The 21,693-nt window shown below is 37.7% G+C and overlaps 2 protein-coding genes and 1 long non-coding RNA gene across 5 annotated transcripts in view; 2 read left to right on the top strand and 1 right to left on the bottom strand.

The window, feature by feature from the left end:
• Positions 1–2,839: 2,839 nt before the first annotated feature.
• On the bottom strand, positions 2,840–19,842 carry PAPOLG (poly(A) polymerase gamma). 2 transcript variants are annotated; one of them, XM_040697744.2, is made up of 22 exons: positions 19,776–19,842; positions 18,394–18,552; positions 18,251–18,317; positions 17,551–17,632; positions 17,358–17,467; positions 16,783–16,836; positions 15,731–15,842; positions 14,999–15,088; positions 14,320–14,458; positions 14,084–14,156; positions 13,882–14,002; positions 13,500–13,584; positions 12,588–12,641; positions 10,453–10,572; positions 10,033–10,142; positions 8,098–8,219; positions 7,846–8,012; positions 6,938–7,044; positions 6,638–6,861; positions 5,214–5,270; positions 3,711–3,822; positions 2,840–3,580 (listed from the first exon to the last, which is right to left on the bottom strand). In XM_040697744.2, the coding sequence occupies exons 1-21, from the start codon at positions 19,790–19,792 to the stop codon at positions 3,724–3,726; spliced, it is 2,169 nt and encodes a 722-aa protein (XP_040553678.1). In that variant the 5' UTR covers positions 19,793–19,842; the 3' UTR covers positions 2,840–3,580; positions 3,711–3,723. The 2 variants fall into 2 exon arrangements, with proteins under 2 accessions (XP_040553678.1, XP_040553679.1); XM_040697745.2 differs by having other exon boundaries at positions 2,840–3,822.
• LOC121110240 lies at positions 3,603–14,444 on the top strand. Its single transcript, XR_005858410.2, has 3 exons — positions 3,603–3,736; positions 6,805–6,985; positions 10,811–14,444. It is a non-coding gene; the product is annotated as an uncharacterized LOC121110240 (long non-coding RNA).
• Positions 19,658–21,693, top strand: part of LOC124417823 — an 83,168-nt gene continuing 81,132 nt past the window's right edge. For both annotated transcript variants that reach the window (XM_046939204.1, XM_046939203.1), the window contains exon 1: positions 19,658–20,026. In XM_046939204.1, coding sequence (XP_046795160.1) covers positions 19,658–20,026 — 369 coding nt within the window. The remainder of the gene's footprint in view (positions 20,027–21,693) is intronic.

Raw genomic sequence — 21,693 nt, 5'->3', positions numbered from 1 at the left:
TGATCATCCCTCTGTACTAAGCCCTGGTGAGGCTGCACCTTGAGTACTGTGTCCAGTTTTGGGCCCCTCACTACAAGAAAGACATCAAGGCTGTGGAGGGTGTCCAGGAGAAGAGTAATTAAACTGGTGAGGGGTCTGGAGGAGTGCAGGCCTTATAGGAGTGGCTGAGGGAGCTAGCATTTTTCAGTCTGGCAAAGAGGAGGCTCAGAGGTGATCTTATCCCTCTCTACAACAGCCTCAAGGGAGGCTGTGGTGACGTGGGGTTTGACCTCTTCTCCCATGTAAATAGTGATAGGAATAGAGGGAATAGCTTCAAGTTGCACCAGAGGAGGTCTCTGAGAGAGAGGTCAGGTGCTGGAACAGGCTGCCCAGGGAAGTGGTGGAGTCACTGACCCTGGAGGAGGCGTTCAGGAAACATTCAGATGTTGTACTGAGGGATGTGATCTAGGGGGAAATATTGGAGACAGGTGAATGGCTGGACTGGATTATCTTAAAGGTTTTTTTTTCAACCTTAGTGATTCTATGATTACACATTTTGGGGGCTATTCCAAAAGTAACACCTCCTGTTTTATCAGAGGTGGTGGTATAGCAGTAGAGGTTGAATCTTTCCACTAGTATTGTTTTGTGCTGTGCGACAAACAGGGACATATTGACAAAATGGCATCTCACAGGGAAGCATGTATAAAGCAGAAGTGTCACTGAACTCCTCCGTAGAGGAAAAAATGGCACCCACTGACATTCATCAATGCTTGATATAATATTTATGGAGACCAAACAGTGGATATAAGCACAGTGAGGTGGCAGGTGGTACATGTCAGGAGCAGTGGGTCACCTCTACTGGTACAGAGTTAGGCCAAGTACTGCATGCAGGCTTCTTAATAGGAATAGCTAATAGCTAATGATGATGAATATGTTGAAACACTGTTTTGTGACTGAGAGTTTGCTCTATTAAATGGTGTTATTGTACTCTTTGTATCTGTTGTAGTTTTCATGGAAACAACTAGGAGGCATTACTTTTGGTGCAACATTGGTATATACAGCACAATTCCTCTTCACTGAGTGGGGCCCAGGCAAGCCAGAAGGTTGGACCCATGCAGTAGTACAAGAAATATTCTATTAGTTGCTCTTTAGCTACTGCAGGGTCCTGCATTACAAAGGAAGTGTAGGTAATTTACAGTAACCATCTCTTTGCTAATACCAAGCAAACAAAACTACAATACACATTATTTCCTTACATACAGTTAGTAACTTGGAATAATTTCCAATACAAGCATAATTCATCTCCTTAAAAAAACTGCATCCTTCATCCCCTTCCACCTCAGTCTCCAAGCCACACACTCAACAGCCAGCTAAGGCAACAGATAAAAAACAATACTTGCAGGAAGAGAGGCTCAACAAGTCTTTATGTGTGAGTAACTTTCAGTCACTCTAACAAAGGACTTGCTCCATGAACAAAGGAAAACACCTATATTTTTGCAATTTGAACTCTAGTGAAAATATCTGAATTCCAACTATTAACTCACCAAAAACCAAAAGAGCAACTGAGAACACCAGATAACTGTAAAGTATCACACTTCTGTAATAGCCAGCGAAACCACAGAACAACGGGGATGCTGAGCTCTGCATTAAGTATTGAAGCAGGGTATGTGAAGAGACAATGTGTCATCTCATGTATTTTGGATCAAGTCCCAGAAACTAGTAACCTAAATCCTTCCTAAACATGATTCTTCACCCTAGAGGTAAAGAAAAATGGAGTAATAGTGATTAGAAGCTAACTGTGCAGAAGAGTATGAAAAAAAAATCTGAAGGCATTCATCAATAACCATTAACAAAGTTAAAGACTGTTTGCATAAATCTGTGTGCTGATGAAGGGGCATAAGGGAAAGGCAGCCCCTAGCACTCCTGTAATACTGAAAGGGAAATTGTTTGAAAGCACTATATTACAGGGCTGCAGACTATTATGAGAAGTCCTCCTATTAGGTTTGCCATTTTTATCTATTTAGCTATTCCTTCAAACTCATGGCAAACTTTTATCTATACAAGTGCTGAAGTTATATATAAGTACAGTAGCTAATGATGTTTAAATATTGCCAGGCCTATGTAAAAAACAATGGTCACAAAGTATCATTTTACAAACCTACTTTGTGCTCTGTTCCTTCCTTTTAACTTGTGATTAAATGCAAGCCTTGCAGTGAAGGTTGGGTGGGCTTTTTTGTTTTTGAGAGCAGAGGGTGTACAGAAAGGGAAAAACAGGACCTCTCAAACCCACTAAGGCTTTTTAAAAGAAAAATGTGCTTGAAGAAAGGATGAAGCCAAATGTAATATGGGATAACTAAGTATATACTTTGATAAATATGGTCATGCTCTCTCCACAGGTTTGGAATACTAGCAGTTGGGATAATATTAGAGAAGGAAGATTTCACAAGATTTGTAGGGTCCTTAAGTTTTGTTACTGAGGTTTCAAGTGGATGCTAAAGATGATCAAAGCTCAGAACTGCTGTAAGACAAGCACTCCTTTTAAAAGGAATTTGGAGGTATCTATTGTCCAAATAGCAAACTGGAACATCAGCTGTCAACTCACTTTACAAACTGTACTATTCACTCAGGTTATGTTAATTCAAGACAGGGAAACATCAACAGTAGTAGAGCAGCAGTATTGACTCAAGTTGACTCTAACACAACTGTCATTCTGCAGAACATTGTGTTTGTCCCTGTCTCCCCCGCCCACACCTGTGGCTTGAGATTTTTAAAAAGAATTCTTCATTTTCATAAAAATGGAGACGAGACTGAAATTTTAGATTTCTTTGGAAGATAGTTTTTACAATACATACAAAAATACTCTGGAAAAGACATTCAACTTCACTTACAAAAAACACCAGATTATAAAGAAATTACAGTAGAAACATAGCATAAGATTGTTGTTCTTTTTTAATCAATAGTTATAATTTCTTTCCACCCCCCCAAAAAAACTCTAATGCACTTAACAGGTTAAGAAGTGTTCTAAATGTTTATAGAGCCAGATTTAAGACTACTACAAGTTTTCAGGTAAATATTTAGAGTCCTATTGCATTTTCTTCAATAGTGAAGATTATTTATGGGCCTCTATGAGAGACAATAGGTGTGTAGTACACAGCTGTGCTTGACAGTTGAAAACTACTGCCTGTACAAAATTGAACATCATTGTGACAGATGCACAGGGGTGTATGTGCCAAACTGGAAAATACTTTAAGAACAATACATCCACATCAACTAGGAAAGCACACATGAATATAAGCACATTCCTACATACTTGAAGCCAGAATGTGGTTGCAGTGACTGGTTAACCCTATTTACATACATTCTGAATCCAAGTCACAAGACAAGCTGTTTGTGCTTTTTTCAAAAAGCTGTTTCAGCTAGTGATTAAGACTTTTAAAAAGACTTAAGTAGAGCTACTGGAAGGGTACACATGAAGCAGTTCCAAAGGAAGCAAGTGTCTAAGCAAGTACTACTTAAAAATAGCAGTATGATTCCCGTAGCCAGTGACTCAGCAGTAAATGATCTTGTAAGAGCTACATGGCGATAGGAGTATCTTACATACCTACAGGTCAAAAAACACAAGTGTTTAACCAGTTAACATTGCGGTATGACAACAGTAACCCTCCATTAATTGTTGGGAGCTACAAAATAATGATAATACGAACCAAGAAACAAAGGAATATCATCTTTACCTGAAGATACTAGTTACTGGTTAAGGGTAAGTCTGATGGATCTTTTAATAATACGAATACCATTTGTTGGAACAGGAGATGAAGAGTCTGGTAGTTCTTCACTGCAAAGCCTCTGCAACACACAAAAAGATGGCACAGGAAGAAAAAAATTTTTAAATGCATTAAGACGCAGCAGATAAAATTTTCTAGCTGAATAGGTCATCATCCTTTATGTACCACACCAGAATAGCTCAAAATAAATATTCACAGAAAAGGTTTTTTTGTTTTGTTTTTTTGTTTTGTTTTGTTTTTTTTTTTTTTTTTTTACTTTTCACACTTAGTTACCATTATGGTTTACAGAAGAGGAGTATTTTCCTCTCTGCACACTTAATTCCTGAGAGAAAAAAAAAAAAATCTCATGCCAGAAAAGAAGTTGCTCAAAGGTCTAATGGAAGCAGCTACAGTTCCTCTTGGATCCATGAGTCAGGAATACAGTATCTCTACTGTCAAGAGTACTTCCTATCTTATAACCCCCAGTTCCTCAACATTCCACTTGACTCAAGAATTTGATTTATTTGCACACTTTGAAGATTCCAGCCCTGTCACTGAAGTCAGTATACAAATATTTAAAAGTAGTTACAGCTCAGAGCACCATTTAAAAGGTCTGCAAGGAACATACACATCACTTTAATAGAAAAATAAGAAAAGCAAACTGGAAAGAATGTCAGCTTGGGAATGGGAGATGTCAAATGGAGACAGGGATCTCCAAGCATAAGTTCTTGGAATCTTGGATTTCATTTTACAAATATGGATTTCTGTTTGCAGTTCAAATGAGCCAGCAGTGTGCTCAGGTGGCCAAGATGTCCCATGGCATCCTGGCTTGGATCAGGAATGGTGTGATGAGCAGGACTAGGGAAGTCATCCTGCCCCTGTACTCAGCACTGGTGAGGCCTCACCTTGCGTACTGTGTCCAGTTTTGGGCACCTCAGTACAGAAAGGACATGGAGGTGATGGAGCAGGTCAAAAGAGGGGCAACAGGGCTTGTGAAGGGCTTGGAGAATATGGTCTATAAAGAGAGACTGAGAGAACTGGGGCTGTTTAGTCTGGGAAAGACCTTATTGCTCTCTTCCAGTATCTGAAAGGTGCTTACAGCGAGAGCAGGGTTGGTCCTTTCTCACTGATGACAGGATGAGGGGAAATGGCCTCAAGTTGTGCTGGAGTAAGTTTAGGTTGGGTATCAGGAAACACTTCATAACAGAATGGGTTGTGATGCACTGGAATGGGCTCCCCAGGGAGGTGGTTGAGTCACCATCCCTGGGTGTGTTTAAAAACCGTTTGCATGTGGTACTCAGGGACATGATTTAGCAGAGGGTTGTTAGACTTAGGGTAGTATGGTTAGATTGCAGTTGGACTTGACGATCTTTAAGGTCTTTTCCAACCTGAGTGATTCTATGAATCAGTTTTAGAGGTTAGTACATAAATCTTTGCATACAGAAGGAAAAATCTAGTTCTGCTTCCCAATACCTGTGACCTTGATGTGTCAATACTTGAAATCAGCCTGTTTCTTCCTCCAAAGCCAACCTAAAAAGCCAGAAAGTATCTGTTAGGTACTGTTCCCAAATCTGTTATTTAACAGAGAGCAAAGGTAAATACGTACATGCATTGACACCCTCCACCTTTTAGATAAATACTACATTTTCATAAGTTCCTATGAGCATACATGTGATGTCTCAGGTATTTCAACAAGTCCACATCTTGATTTGAGAATGTGCCCTCAAGAGTTCATAGAAAGGAGAAATAAATATGGGGCTTTGTATCCTCCCTTTGAAGGGTTAAATGCTTCAGTCTTTATAGTAGTTTTAGTCTTAAACAACTTGATTTGCTGATACAGAAAAATCTATATAATGCATGACAAGCATAGACTAAAAAGCATTCTTTTGTTTACATCAGTAAGTGTGTAGAGTATGCGATGAATTCTTAGGACTAGAACCCTCCATTTACTCTACTTTGAATAAAACCACCAATTTCAATTACATTTTCTGCAGATCTTCTCTTTACATCTTCTGAATTACCATCACCTTTGAAGGCTGATTCCTGGCCAATTAACTAAAAACAAAATATACAGGACTCAATTCCTAGACTAAAGATACCTTCATACTCAGATAACAGCATTCAGTCAATGCATTAGCCATTCTTAAAATAACATTTAGATACTGAGACCATTATCAAACAGGAATCTCATATCTCTTGAGAAGTCTTACTATTCATCCTTCAAACTTATACTTGAAATATTCAGTAACTAATTAATAATTCCAAAGGTTGGTTATTTTCAAGATGCAAAACTGAGTTGAATTGTTCTCGATTTCTGCTTCAAAGCAGAGGTTAAATCACAGAAAGCAGCCCTTAAAGGAGATTTTTTCCTATAATAAAACTAATCAAGCATGAATCTAAAGCTTCCATGAAAACAAGATTTAACAAGCAACTTCACGCTCTCTTCCATAGCGGATAATCTACTGAGTATATTGTAAAACAGTTGATAGGCATTCAAAGTTATCTGGCAAAAGTATAAGCTAGTCAGGTTCTGTGTTTCTAAGATGCATATCTTCTTCAGTTAGAGATAATTACGATGTTTTCTAAACTGTTTTAAGAACTGCTTCCAGATGAGCTATTTCCTTTGGTAATTAGCCAGTGCATGAACAAAAACATTTCGATATGATGTCACCAGACTAGAAACAGTCAGTGTCAGATCATGAAAGAAACTGCTCACCACACACATAGTATATCCAAGACAATTTTTCATACTTATATAAGTAAAACCATCCTTATACTTAAGTTTAGACACCTGAATCTCTCAGGGATGTATATACATATTTCTTATCAGTTATTTGAATCATTCTGTATCAATTGCACTACTTCAAATCCTCCTCAGACTAACCCCTCCTCTCTACCTTTTCTCTGTCTTTTGATCTCTTGGAGCATTCTTTTGAGGCAGGCGAATGAGGCCGTTTAGGTGCAGCACTCTTTGAATTTGTAATTTGAGTCCCACTTAGTTCATGATGTCCTTGGACAAAACACGTTGTAAGTTGAGAAATTGCATTACGTCCTATTACTGTAGGAATGGTGCAGTCAGATGGAGCTCCTGATGTTCTTATGGCAACTGCAGCCTCCATTTCTGCAGGAAACACCAAACTTTTAGACCTCAGTCATGAAGCTGAAGACTGCATTCCACCTACTACCTTAACACGTACTTGAACCAATAACTGGAATGGAGATTCCCTTGGACACCGGTGACACAGGTACATGAGTCATCTTCTCTCTATTGTTAGCACCATTCGTTCTCCAAATTGTGGCATTTCTGTGAAAATCGTATTTTTACAGTGTTGGTGTACAATATTTTGAACTAGTATTTTATTACATCAGTTGCAGAATGTTCATGCAGGAGAAAAAACGATCTACCTCCTTAGCTGTATTAAACAGCTCCGGTATTCACTGACAATCTAGCAGATCATTGCACTGAATTTCAGATTAAGGATGATTATTTTCTTCAGATGAGCCTCCATATACTAGTACTTTTTTCCAGCTTTGTATATGCAGCGCTCCATTCTACTTTCTTCCTTGAAAGTGTCTGTTCTTCTAACAGGTGCCACCCCCTCATTTTTATTTTTTTGTTACTTTTACAATACCAAACTGGGCCTGAATACAGATGGCAATACGCTGAAGTATCTTATGTCACACACACCTTATACAGCCCCACTAATTCAGAAGCAGCTCTGTAGTTTTGATGATCAAGATTGGTGCTAGTAATAGAACTCAATTCTGCTTGGCATTAACCATGCTTTGTTTGAAAGACCAGTTACCTACATATGACATACTCCAGCTTCAAAAGGTTGTATTCTAACCTAAAATTATTTATGTTCAAAACCAAATAATTGCTTTACTACCAAGTCCTACTTTATTCCTACATATTGATGCATATTAAATTAATGTAACAATTTCCTTTGATTCACTCCCTAAGGATGCCACCTTTGTTCCCAAAACCATTAAGGTATCCCACATTCTCATGATCTTCACAGACTCAAACAAGAAATCCTAGACCTTGTTCATATTTTGAGTCAATTAACAGCAGCTTCCTCAGTTCTAAGGTTCTCATACTAACCTTTCCATCTCTGCTGTAGAAGTGTCCAATTTAGATATCATACTTAATGAAGAGGAATTATATGGTGTTCTGGAGTGGTTGTCTCTGGAACTGTTCAAGCTTTCATTTGAAGAGGCCCTTTTGCACCGAAGCCCACTAGCATTTTGACTAATATTTAGCATGCTTTGCTGAAACAAGTTTGGAAAATAAAATCTTCCAATAATTAGTAAGCAAGATAAAATTTCCAGAAGAGCCACATTGTTTGTATCATACCTTCTTTCTTTTTTGTAAAGTTCCTGCAGGCAAAAAATAATGGAGATGCTTTCTCTTCACATAAGCTGTCTCAATCTTCATACCTTCCTTTAGCATGTTAATGTTGTTCGCTTGCCTGTAAACTAACATGAAATTTGGTATCACAGCTTAATGATAATGTTTGCGTTACATATTTATCAAAGCTACATGATTTCTTTGGAAAGAACAAGCCTTTAAGTCTGTTCTGCCCAAATGTAAAACAAGAAGTTTCTAGCCCAACTAACCACCAAATGCTACGTAAGTACTCCACACAGTACATCAGCTCACACTTGTCTTCTTGAGACCATTTCACATCCAGTACAGACCAGACACATAACAGATATTTAAGTTCAAATGTGTTTAAGTACTCAGTTATAGCTAACTGTGCTGGTTATATCTGAGCTGATTTTAAGTTAAAATGAAATAAAGTTCCATTGCAATTCATTTTCTGATTCAGAACAGAGAACGTATCTAGTTGATTTTCTGGAACAACCCCATTAGTGCACAGCTGAATAGAGATCCAATACCTTATTCAAGATTCAGAGTAGTTTCATATTTAAGGTGTAATTGTGTTGGTTTGTTGTCCCACCCCCCTCCCCCCCCGTAGCAGTTCTGTAATATCATCCAACTTCCCAGTAGTTCAGATTTTTAAGAATTCAATCTACCAGAGAAGGCAAAAACTAGATCCTAGGTACATCTGACTTAAAAGAACTGCAATTTAAGACAGTTTTCCTTAACTGCCCGCATTTCTTTTAAATGCAAGTTAGTGTAACAGTTAACACATCAGAATTAATATGTAATAGATAATATCATAAGTCTGAGGAAGTAAATCTCATTCAGCTTAAAAATTTAGATGAGTTAAGATGCATTCTTCTATATGCCTTACATCCCAAAGCACAAGGTAAGGTGATCAGCTTTTACCACATTACCACAGAAGACCTAAGATTATGCTGTTGATAACCCCTCCATCAGCATAAACAAACATTTAAGGAAATTCACAGTTCAAAATTATTTATCCTAACACTTATCACTTCAGAAGATCAACCTGATTTCTTTAGCAAATTACAAGGTCATGAGCCTGACAGCACACGTGTTTCTAAGAAACTCATGAGCAGTCAGGTCAGAGTTAATAGGCTACAGTAAAGACTAATTTCAAATGACTCCCTCCCCTGCTTTCCCTTTACTCTAGCCTTAGCTGACAATACATACAATATTACTATTTTTCTACATCTATCAAAAGTAACGATGGGAGACGAATATGAAGTCTTACATGCAAGACTGCATGTAATTACAACACGACAGATCACTGGCTTATGAACTTTTAAGGTTATAATACACAAACATTTCAGAAAAATATTGTAAATTTTTAGAATCAGATACAGGTGACTTCCTGTTTCAAAACTCAACAACTAACAACTGACTCCTTTTTAATAACTGTAATATATCCGGTAAACATCTACAGGATTCACATCCGACTGCCTACGTCATGAAATGCAGTTCTTCCACCAGTGTGTTCAGCATGATCTGCAGAACTGCTGTTTCAACTGGGTGTGTTTATGTTTCCAAGTGCCTACATCAAGAGGGAAATCTTCACTCATCCACTAGAACAGTGGAATTTTTAGGTTTACAGTAGCAATGCCATTTTCTTGTTGAATACTATGGTCTAGATCTGTCTGTACTGTATTTGCTGTCCCTTGCCTCTGGTATATTTGGAAGCATTTCATCACTTTGTGCACGACTAATACACACCCATTTTAAGATGGGCTTCATTAATGTCAGAATTGGTAGATTTTAATGATACTCTTTATGTCGGTCCCTAGATAATAATTCACAGGGGAAAACATTTCACTCCAGGATGCAACTTCCAGTAGAACTAAAAAAGAAACAAGACTAGAGCAAAATAAAATACAGGCTTACCTGCATCTGTGAATGACTGTATATCATATGTTAAATCAATCTTAGTACTTTCTGCACTTTCCAGTTTCCTAAATATGATTCCCAGAAACCACATTGACACATAGCGACTCCTAAAGAGACAGATTCAGAAATATATCATTTATGCAGAGATGCCAGGTATGCTGATGAATCACCTCAACAAAGGATTGAGACAACAGCTTAGTAGTACACAGCAATTAAATACTGAAGTCAGCCCTTACTTAAGCTCTAAGTACTTTTCTTGGAAGTTTGCCCCTCTTTAAAAAAATCCAGAATGTTCAAAATCTTGCACCTACAGCATAGCAGATACATAGCAGAACATGCTAGACAAGTTGAGATAAATGAATGCAAACCAGTTAATACAATGGCTAAACTGTATTTAAGAAGAGTAATGAAACTCACTGTTTACAGTGTTCTTGGTTGCCAGGGAAAGACTGCGGATTTACATGTGCAATATTTATAAATTCATTCCTTTCCAAGTTTCCAACCAGCACACGAATTTTAGATTCAACAAGGCCAACCCTAAGAACAAGAAACATTTGTTCAGTTTCACCATCCCCAAAAGAGTAATTATACATCTTTTTATAATGTAATGCTAATATAAGAATGCTAACCAACCAAAAAGGAATAAGCTCCATTCAGCTGAAAAGATAGGGGATTTTACATCACACACTGCAGTTTGAGATTGATCCAGTGATAGCTGAGCTTTAGAGTTTCCAAAGACCAAAGTTTATCTAACTTGTTTTTATTTTCATCACAGACTACGTTTCATCAGAACTGTGGGAGTAAAATCAGCACATCTCAGCATCTCTACCTGCATTTCAAAGTAGGCAAAACCCTAAAGATCATCAGGATGAGCAGTTCAGAAAGAAAATCAAGGACAATCACATTTGGGGGAAGATGCAATTCTTCTTACAGATTAACCACTGAAGTTTATCCTCCTCAAACCAAAACAGAAAATGTAGTTCCTATAATAAAAATGCAAGTCACTTTAACTTCAAGACACAAACCATGCCCGCAGAGTAATGTCATTTTACCCCTTTACCTAAGAACACTGCTAACTTTGAAAGCAGTTAAAAAACTATAGGAAATAACTTACACTAGTGAACAATAGATGTGTTGTCTACTTCCAATCCAACCAAGAGCCATGAACTTAGAGCAAACAAACCAAAACAGGTCTATCTTTTGCTTTTATGTTTCCACAGATACACAATCAAGCCTCATTTGACTCAATTTCTACCATTAAAAAAACTTCAGCTCTTACTGGAGTCAGAATTTTCTTCATCTTGCAAGCAAGACATTTGGACACAAACTTTGTTGCATCAAAAAAAATAGATCAGAGTTCTTTAGCTTTAAGCCCTCTGCCCATAAACCCTTGTTGTGCACCTAACTGTGACTGACACAAAGCTGTGGCTGATATAATTGAAGTGAATGGTTTCCAAAGTTCAGAGAATATTTCAAAATAGCTAATGGGCAATATAACATTCTTAACATATAAAACATTGCAAAGCTAAGGCTAAAGTCACAGTACCTTAATTCCTCACCTACTAATCCTTGCTTCAACATGCATAAAGTTTTTCAGCACACAGTGGCCAGAGTTTTTGCTATATCTCTCTTAAGGCAGTGACAAACATCACATCATAAGCAGTGGTAAGCCTCCAACTATAACCGAGGTTGTTCTCACATAGTTTTGCAAAGCAGATCAGCACTTGTGCAGCTTACCTATACACAACCAGTCATACTGCAGCGCTGATTTTTAGCACTAAAGTAATAGATCTAACTGCACTAATAGCTTAAAATCTCAGTAAACGTGTTTCACAGCAGATGCTCTGCACTGTCAGGCAGATGCCTGACATGCTTCAGATGAAACAGTATTGTTTCACTTCACTGGAGAAAAAATAGGCTCTGAAGTTAGCTGAATACCAAGCTGGAGCAAATTAGCATTCAAGTAAAATTTCATTGTAAATCAAATATTACATCCAATAAACAAGTTATAAATTAATTCTTCTAAGGTTACAAAGCAGTTGTATTGAAAGCTGGGATTGTGCACAAGACAATCCATTAATACATACAAAGACAATCAGAATTTCAGTCAAGTGTAACTTGAATATAATACATATACTGGGGATGCATAGACCACTGCTCTTGAAGTCAGTAAAATATCTAGCTCTTCAGTGGTTGTTACAGAGCTGGTCACATTAAGTAATCCATGTCTGATAGCGCCCATGCAACAAGGAACCTCCTAACACTAAAAGTGTTGAAAGGTTTGTAAGGAGACATCTGCTGCTCCAGACGATACAGAACACCTGACCTTCAGGCATATTACGCACTAGTGCTGTTCCTCCTCATTGTGACTCAGATCTTTATGATAACTCCTCATTACAGTAAGATTTACACTAGTTTTCTTTTACAAGATAGTTTTTCATTTAGCAGACAATGCCACGTTGCACAGTTTAATTTGTTAATACAGTTAACAGTAAAGTGCAACAATTATTTGTATTTCAGTTATGTACCGAACCCAGATTTTCAAGCCTTACCATTCTAAGTGATGCTCTTCAGTATAGGTGCTAGCAGTCAGTACAATATAATGTCTACAATAAAACAGAAATATACTGGCTGAGGACTTTATTATTTTAAACGAAGTCAAAACTCCCTTAAATACAGATAACATGACATCTAGATAAGACAGCAGTGTAAGTATGTAAGGTTGTATCCTGTATTCAGCATGGTATTAACTAATGAAAAAGTTATCACATCCTTTAGAGTCACATTCTGCTACATTCAGAACACTGTAGTTGATCTTTTAATTAGAAAAACAGCTGGTAATATGACAGTTTCTGCATCTCCCCTGCATTTATCCTTATTAAAAAAAATCTAATGCCACTTCCAGTACCTAAAAAATAAACACTAAATGTTGCGGACCTCCAGGGGTTCAAAACCAGAATCTAGTCCGTTCGCTGGCTGAGCCGCGTGGGGAGTGATGACATGACCCAATATGAGTGCATCAGAATCTCCCTTTATTATTCATTACTTACACACATATATAGATCACGGCAAATGCGCATCAGCTTGTAATTGGTTGGAGCATTGCAAAAAGCCCCCTGCCTAATAATACCATTGGTCATGCATGTTTTCATACCATTCCACTGCCTTAATCTCTTTCCAGGCGAGCTACCCCCTTATCTTAACTGAAGCCTCAGTTTGTCTTCCTGCTTTGACAGCTTCAAGGTCTCATAGCCTGGGTTGTGCACATAGCACCCGAGCTCACAGCCATTATAACAAACTAGTACTTTTCCATTAGTTCTGCTTGTACAACTGTTCAAGAGACCCATGACCCCCTCAGCTGTGGAGCCATCCCTCAACAATTAATGCCATCTATTTAGATAATGTTTCAGTCTTTTACCAATACACAAATCATTCCAAGTTCAGAAAACAGATTTCATACATACTTGTACTTCTGAAAGAAATTTGGTTGTTCAAAGAGCTTTGGCCAATCTGACCTTCCTTGGAGAATCTCATTTGTAACTGCGAGACCTATAAATGTTGCAAAAACATGATAAAACATGATATCAACTCTGCAAGATAAAAGTTTTGAACTTTTATGAGATGAAAAGCAAGAAAGCAAGCAAGCTCTTGACACAGCACAGGTGTACTACAATATTTTGTTGTAAAACTAGGTTGGTCAGCAAAACAAGATCATTTCTCTGTGGTCTATTCTGTCTGTTCTGGCAGGACACCTCATGAAACATCAGCAATGCAAATAATGCTTTTACACAGTAAACATTATACTTCTTAATCAGCTAATAAGCACAGAAAGAACATTATTTTTACCATGTTTGAGCTCCTCTACCACTACAGCTCGTGTTGATGTGGATACATTGTATGTAGAGTTCTGCTGTGGATAGGCTGGGGTGATGATCGGCATTACATGGTATCTGTCTGATGGGTTGACCTACATGTTAAAACAGTTCTGTTTAGCATCAGTTTAACCTGGAAGAAAGTTTTAAGGCTTCTGTATTTAATTTCTGCATACCCTAGGATCCCATACTGGTAAGTTAAGATTATTCTCTTCAGGTTGTTTCAGCAGTACAGGATTTGGCCATTCCCTGTAAAAGATAAGCCATTAACTAATAAACAACTGTTCATTTTAAAACTCAGATATGTAATTCAGACTAGGACTGAATGTTGTAAATACAATTTTTAAGAAACTAGCTTTAAAAAGGTTACTACTTTATACATACTATAACTGTCATAAGCAATAGCTCTTACCATTTTGAAAAAATCAAGAAGAACTTGTGAACAAGAGTAGAAGCCAATGCATTTGGATGGAGTTGACATGTTCTTGCTACTAGCATTGCCCAAGAAACCCCACCAAGAAATCCCAGCATGTTGGAATAAATACCACGTCCTAGAAAAGATACCTTGTAGTTAGTCTATTCTTTCAAAAACCTACATTCCTTCAAATTTATAGCACAGACTTCACAAGCTATAAATCACGCAGTACAAAAAAAAAGCCAAAAAGCATTCATTCTTACATTGATAAATAATCATTACTACACCATTCCCCAAAATACTACTGCTCTGAAATCTGCTTGTACTGTTACAGGTATTGTTTTGCCCCAGTTTCTTTTCCAGAAAGGGGAAGAGGTACAAAAAAGAAAAAGTTCTGCCACTGTTCTAGCACTTGCTGTAACTACATTCCCGTAAGATATTTCCCTATTCATTATTTATCAAGGTTTCTGGATAAACTTGGCTTTTTTTTTTTTTTTTTTAATCATTTGCAGCCAGGTCTTCCCAATAAGAATCTTATCTTGTTATGTCTGCTGCTCAGAAAAAAAAACATGTAACATATAAAGAATTGTCCAAAGTACTTCTAATGATTTTAAACTTCCTTTCCAGCATGAGGCTCCCCCCAAAATTTTAAAGATCATAAAATCACGTTACTCACGTTTTGCCCATAGTTTAATTGCACGGAGTGTGAGCTGGAAGTTCTCTTTATTTGGTACTAAATGCAATATTTCATCAGTAACTCTGCATCCTGTAAAAAAAAAAAGTTGAAGTATCAAAGTTTGCAGTAACAGCTACAAGTCCATCTCATGTTTGATACAATTGATATATATGATATGATTCTATGTTATTTTGGATCAATTGCTTACAATTTAATACTCAAGCCTAAAAACAACTTTAGATGACTTCTCTTGCATTACCTAGATTACATCTAACATTCAGGATCACTTTGGGTAACTGATAGAACTAAACACTTATTTTTGTTTAGACTCCAGCCAGTAAATTTTAATATGGCCTTTCTACATTTATTCTGAAAGCTACTTTTCTTTCAACAGTTAGATCTGTTGGTATTGGTGAGGATTCGGGTATTCTCAATATCTTTATTTTTATGAATCACAATGGTTCTTTCTCTATCAAGTGCTTTACTTATTCACTTGGAGAAAGTCCTGTGGTAACCTTTAAGAATGTACACCACAATCAAAGGAACAGAAAATACAGGCTTACCTACTCACTACTAATGAAAGCATTTAAATTTAAAGCCCACTGTCACTTCCTCATATTAAGTATACTGAGATCAGTTTCTGCATCTCACACAGAAACTTGGAGCAAGTAACATGCATTCTATACCAGTTTTAGTAACATTTGCTATTTGATGATTCATGAACATGCTTACCATTTAAGCTCCGTATACATCTTATATCCAGGCTTCTCAGACGCGAGTCATCTCTTAGATCAAGATTATCAGAAACAGTTTGCACAGGCAGTCTTGCAAACACGAGATCAATCTTAAAGAAGCATCAAACAAAAAAACTGCTTGAAGTTCCACATTTTATTTACAGATTCTACAATGCATCACTCCTTTCTAACCCAGATAAAGGAGTTCGGGGTAGATTTTTTGGTTGTTGTTTTAAGTGCTTTAAGACTCTGAACTTAGATTTCCCCTTAAAAAGCAAAGTTGCATCTTAACTCCATGATTTCAACTACAGCAGAGAGCATTCTGTGTGGTAACCCCTTCTGAGCCTGACTTGTTTTAACTACAATCTGAGTTAAGAAAAGGTCTTTACATGATAAAAGCCATGGGAAGATCATTAAATAATTGGTTTTTATCATAGTGATATGAAGCACTAACATGCTTGGGTACTTTAACACACACACACACACACACACACACACCCCTTTATTTAATGGAAAATATTTATTCAAGATACAAGGATTCCTACAACTGACAAACAAAGGCATAAATCAAATGAACACTTCTTCATTTTGTCCTGATCATGTTTGTTTCACAATTGCTTTTTTTTTTTTTCCATTTGCAATAACATGTTTATTACTCTGTCCACACCTCATACAGTGAAATACACAATATGCAGCCTTTTGAAGAAAGCTAGCTTGTCACAGCCAAGAATTAGCAAAACCTTAGCCTTTATTGCCAGTCTGCAGAGTCCTTGTGAAATGGAAATAATTCAAGTAGGCTAACCTGGCCTACTGCACAAATTTAGAACAAAATGTCCTTGATTTTCTCATGTGTGTCAAGCTTCCTAAGTACTTTTCTCCAAACTCCAGTTCTGCTATAATGTCTTCTCCTGGACTGTGGTAAAGCTGTTCACCTACAGCTTTCTAAAAACTCTAAGGTACCAAAACCCTGCTAAAATTTTCAGGGACCTGTGATGATGCTAAGTTATTTTATTGCAAAGGACAAAAAAGAAAAGAAAATTAAATTCTTACCTCAATGCCATCAAACTCAAACTTGACAACAGGAACATACGCATCTTCTACTGCCTAGGAAGGAGAGGATAATTAAAAAACACCTTTTGCTACTTTGTCAATTTCCTTAGACTACAATGAAATTAAGAATTTATACTCCTCATAAAAATACTGAGTTGCCTCTGAATCAACAAAATTGGATAATCTGCAGGCAGTATTGTTCTGATACTAGAGTAAAAGTTATTCAAGGTCATTACTTATGTGGATGAAGTTTTTCCAGTGTGACTGCCAGAGGAAAACTAAGCTAGGGAAGCACTTCTCCATTCCTAAGGTTTGGATAACAGAAAAACTATTGTATAGTTTGTCTCCATAAACTTAAAGCAGAAGGCTACATATGCCAGCACTTTTGCTAACTAACAATGAAAACTGGCCTGAACTGAATCAAAGTTACCACTTTTTCCAAGAAAAACGTCAAATTACAATAAAGATTAGAACTTAAATTTTGTCTTGTAATACATTCACTACTAATGTGAATCTTGAACATGACTATTCTTATTTGTAGAAGTAACGTAGTCTAGGAGGAAGAGCTTACTTACTCTTAGATTTTTTATCTCTTCCTGATGCTTTAATTTTTCAATGAATGATTGAAAGAAATCTGATCTTTCCACATGTCTAGGAGCAACACAAAGAGCATCTATGTCAGCACCTGCAGAGAGATTCAATTTCTCCTATTATTGTTGGTAGCCACTATCAATCATTAGAACTATGATCAGATAATTAGAACTTTACCTTTGGTGTGTACTCCAAGCCTGTAAGAACCAAATGTAAATATTCTGCCACCAACATTTTCTACTACTGAAGGGGGAAGGTTCTGCAGACAGAAGAAAGTTTTCTTTAGAATATAATAGTTACTGAACTATGCGTAAGTTTAATTAGAATGAGTTACTTAGATCACATACTTAAACATGGCTTTCCACTCCTGTACTGAGTTGTTAGTCAAATCTATAATGGACTAATACTTTTTTCTAAAGCAAGCACTTGCAACTCAAAAAAGCATGAGCAATGCAGCAGTCCTTTAATTATTTTTATACAAATGAAGACCTACTATTAGCCTTTCCTGAAGAAGAAGCACTTTAATTAACATTATCTTATACAGTTAGGCAAGTCTAGCATAATTCCACATTGATTTCTTCAAGCTGTTCGAGGCAAAAACTGGTGCCCATTTAACTTCCATCTGACCCCCCCAAAAAACGTTCATCTTTGTTAACTGCTACAACTAATTGATACAGCTGCTTCACAGCTTTATTCACTGCCTCAAAGACTTCAAGATCTTGATATGAATAATCTTTTCTACCATATTTCAGTGCCAGCTACCATAGCCCTGCTTGATACTTAAGAGTAAAGATGTAAGTTGAACTTTAGCATAAATAAGTGGTGTAACATTAAGAGGCTCCAGTTCTTTTGATAAGAGCATAATAAGAATTCCTACCTTGCTCTCACCAAGTTCAAAAATCCATTCTTTGACCAAGTTATTCAGTTTACAAAGAACAACCAGCCTGCAAATAAAACTCACATTAAGTTTGACTTAAAAAAAAAAAAAAAAGAGAGTAACAAATATTTGTGTTTTTATACCTGTGATTCAACTCCTCTTCATCTTCAAATACTCCAAATGACTCCATTGCTTCAACTAGCTTCTGAGTATGAATATAATCTATATCCTTTGGAGGAGCCAAGCTAATTGGAGAGGTAATTCCATAGTGCCTTTGTGGCTGGTTCTGCAGCATAGAAGTACTATTGGAGAAAAAAAAAATACTGAAGACGCCACAGAAGCAAAACATACAAAAAGAAATAAACCAAAACCTCACTGGGTAATATCTTCTAGCTTACAGGTTTCCAAATCAATTTCTCCTCATCATAACATCGATAATAAAGTCCTTTAGATGAGTTTAAGATGCTCTTATTGCAAGTGGTAAGTTAGGTCAAGATCAATACTGAGAGTCAAAACTATTAAAAAAACCACAATTATGAATATGAGGTACATCCTAAGTTGCTACTACCTTAATGCAATGTATTTGAATTGTCCTAGACAGCTAGAACCAATCACCAGGATATAAGATTTGATAACCACTAAGGGCAACCCTGCCTACAGCAGAAGTTTGAGATACACTTCTGTTTCATACTGTTTAACTTAAGCTACTCCCATCAGGTTCCTGCTAACATTAATCAAAACAATTCTCAGTTGTTGTCTTCACTCCTCCACTGAGGGAAGAAGGCTTTATCTCTGGATAGTTTTATCTAACTGCAGCTGTAGCTTTTAGCTGTATATGCTTTCTGGTGGCTTTTTTTTTTTTTTTTTAACTCCCTTCCTCACTCTTCCACATGGTCTTGTTCCTCAAATGAAGTGTCTGTTACTGTATGCTCTAAAAAGCTCACAGACTTTGACAACTTCCAATTTATAAGTGAGGGTACCCATAATGAATATTTTTCTCCTTACGATACCATTCTCATAGGAGACAGAAGAAATGCCTACATTTCTTCTATTGTTTGCTGTACATTACACATAAGTAAAAACAGACCTAGCAGCTAACTAGGGAAAGGAGGAAGCCTGCCCTTCACAGCCTAATTCTTCCTTCAGAGAATAACACTAAGAACGACATCACTCAGATATACCAGACACTCTTGCTCCAGTTAGTCCTTCTGGTAGGCTCTAGCTTTATACAGGAACACAACTTAAAGCAATCCACCCACAGAGCCACACGGACCTCAGCCACCCAGGACTAACACCACCAACTTACTAGGTTCTTTTTTTAACCCTACAGAGCCCTTAACTCATTCTACCACCCTTCACACATCTCACAGGAGGGTTCTCCCATACTTTGAGGGTTTTCCCCAAACCATGAAGCCTTCCCGCCCATCAGCCCCTCACACAAGGCATCAGGGATTGCAGCGAGAAACAAGCCTCAGAGAACGGCACGGGGAAGAGGAGGAACGACCCAAGAACACCGCCACCTCACCCGCCCGTCTCCCTCATCGCGCACACTGCACTGCAGAACCCGCCGCAGCCCACACCCCACTCCCACCTATGCTGCGCGCCGCCCGCGCCTCCTTCCCGCTCAGCAGCGGGGCGGGGCTTCGCCCGGGACACGCCCCCACGGCCGGGCCGCACCTCGCCTTCTCAGGAGATGCATCTGGTTCGGAGTGGTACGGCGGTGGTGCTGTAGCCGGAGCTCTGCTTGGTGGCTATCGGAAGATTGTTAAAAGAGAGGTGATACCTTTTGCTAAATCACTTGTAGAGCTTAACGGGACGTCAAGCATGCTGGTTTGTCTTCAGGTGTAACAGCAAAGAAAAATTCTAACGTTAAATGCAAATGGAGGTTAATCAAGCTTAATTTGGTTGTTTAAATCATGTATACTGCTCAAGAGAAAAGACAGTTGGTGCTTGAGAGACAAAGGCTGCTGTCAGTGTGCAGAGTGAGTTGGGCTGGCCGTGGTTTGGTATGGCTGGAGGCAGAACAGAGCAGCAGTGTGCTGCCCGTGGGGAGGTGCAGCTGCCGGGCGCTAGGAGGACGACAGCTCCATAACGGTTTTGTACGTGTCCATAGTGATTTTGGTACATGTTAGGAAATGTAACTTCTAATTGTCTTTTAAAGATACTTGAGATGCTTTCTTGAAGGGCAGAACTGAGGAAATTGAGTATGGTGGCTGTCTCATAAGTTATATTCTTTTATGGAAAACAAGATGTGTCCTTTACTAGCTATTTACACTGAATTCATTCAAATGTTTTCCTCTGTTATGTGTATAATAGTGAATAAATTATTTTATTACATATTTTTAATAGGTGTATTCCAGGCCACAGAATACTCGATAGGCAGTTTGGTAATTTTAGTCTGGGGTACATTCCTTCTGTTTTTCCACCCTCTTCTTCTACGTGTGTACAAGTTACCCAGGTGAGGTGTTAGAAAAACAGAATCTGTTTTCTTATAGTGATATAGGATGGTGTAGTAGAAATGCTAAGTCATGGCCTGAACCAAGTGATTGAGTGACTGGGAAGGCAGGGCTAACCCAGGGGAGTTCAGATGCAAGCAATGCACCTGAGTGACAGAAGGGGTAGAGCCAGGATGCAGCCCTTCCCAGATCTCAGTTAACTGCTGGCAATTTAGGTGAGGGTATCTCATCTAGAGATCTCTGCATACCTGAAGACGTTCTAGGTCTTCTGAAGATAAGTGGTTTTCTTTCTCTTTTTTTCTGCACCTGTTATGTCTGAGCAGATCCTTGCTTGCTGTAATCTGGGATCTTGCTGCTCTGCTGTCTTGTTGCACTTTCCATTGCATTACAGGGGGCTTTTCTTTGTTTGTTGTATGTTAGTTTCTTTACTTTTAATTGCTGGTCTGCTTTAAAAGAGAAAGTGCTGTCTATTAGGCAAATAAAGATGTCTTTCGGTATTCCTATTTTGTTAGGGATTGTTACCAACTTCTTGGTGAAGTGCATTATAATAAATAGAAATGCATAAACTGTGTGTTTTCATGCATTCTGGTCTGTAGCTCTTGTATCATCTGTGTTAAATCAGTGATAGCATTCTATGTTTTAGAAACTACTTATGGGAAGCTACATGCTAGTTATTCTTTTTAGAGTTTAATAGTGTAAATGTAAATGGCTGATGAAAAGAGGTTATGTACTCAGTATAGATTTTGCTGTTATTATTTCATATTCCTTTTTCTCTATGGTGTAATTCAGTACCCGACTCTGTGTTCCACTGGGGATGCTTGTTTAGAAGTGTGCTTTTTCAGTAGAAGGTGATAATCTTGTCATTTTTCCCTTACAAAGAATCTTTGTTCATTTGAAGTACACTTAACAAGCTTTTTACTTGGAATACAATTCATGCAAATTGAGATAATCTTTGAAGTTATTCTTTTTGACTAGATAAATCAGGTC

The sequence above is a fragment of the Gallus gallus genome, chromosome 3, assembly GCF_016699485.2.
Source record: "Gallus gallus isolate bGalGal1 chromosome 3, bGalGal1.mat.broiler.GRCg7b, whole genome shotgun sequence".
Taxonomy (NCBI): Eukaryota; Metazoa; Chordata; class Aves; order Galliformes; family Phasianidae; genus Gallus; species Gallus gallus.
This window is presented reverse-complemented; position numbering and strand designations above follow the sequence as displayed.

Bases quoted from the DNA above. Each gene is read 5' to 3' on its own strand.
- PAPOLG (XM_040697745.2), bottom strand. The intron at 14,157-14,319 runs GTAAGAGCTATT...TATCTTTTACAG, and splicing joins TTCTTGATTTTTTCAAAATG to GGAATGGCCAAATCCTGTAC. The intron at 6,862-6,937 runs GTACGTGTTAAG...TGTTTCCTGCAG, and splicing joins CATTCCAGTTATTGGTTCAA to AAATGGAGGCTGCAGTTGCC.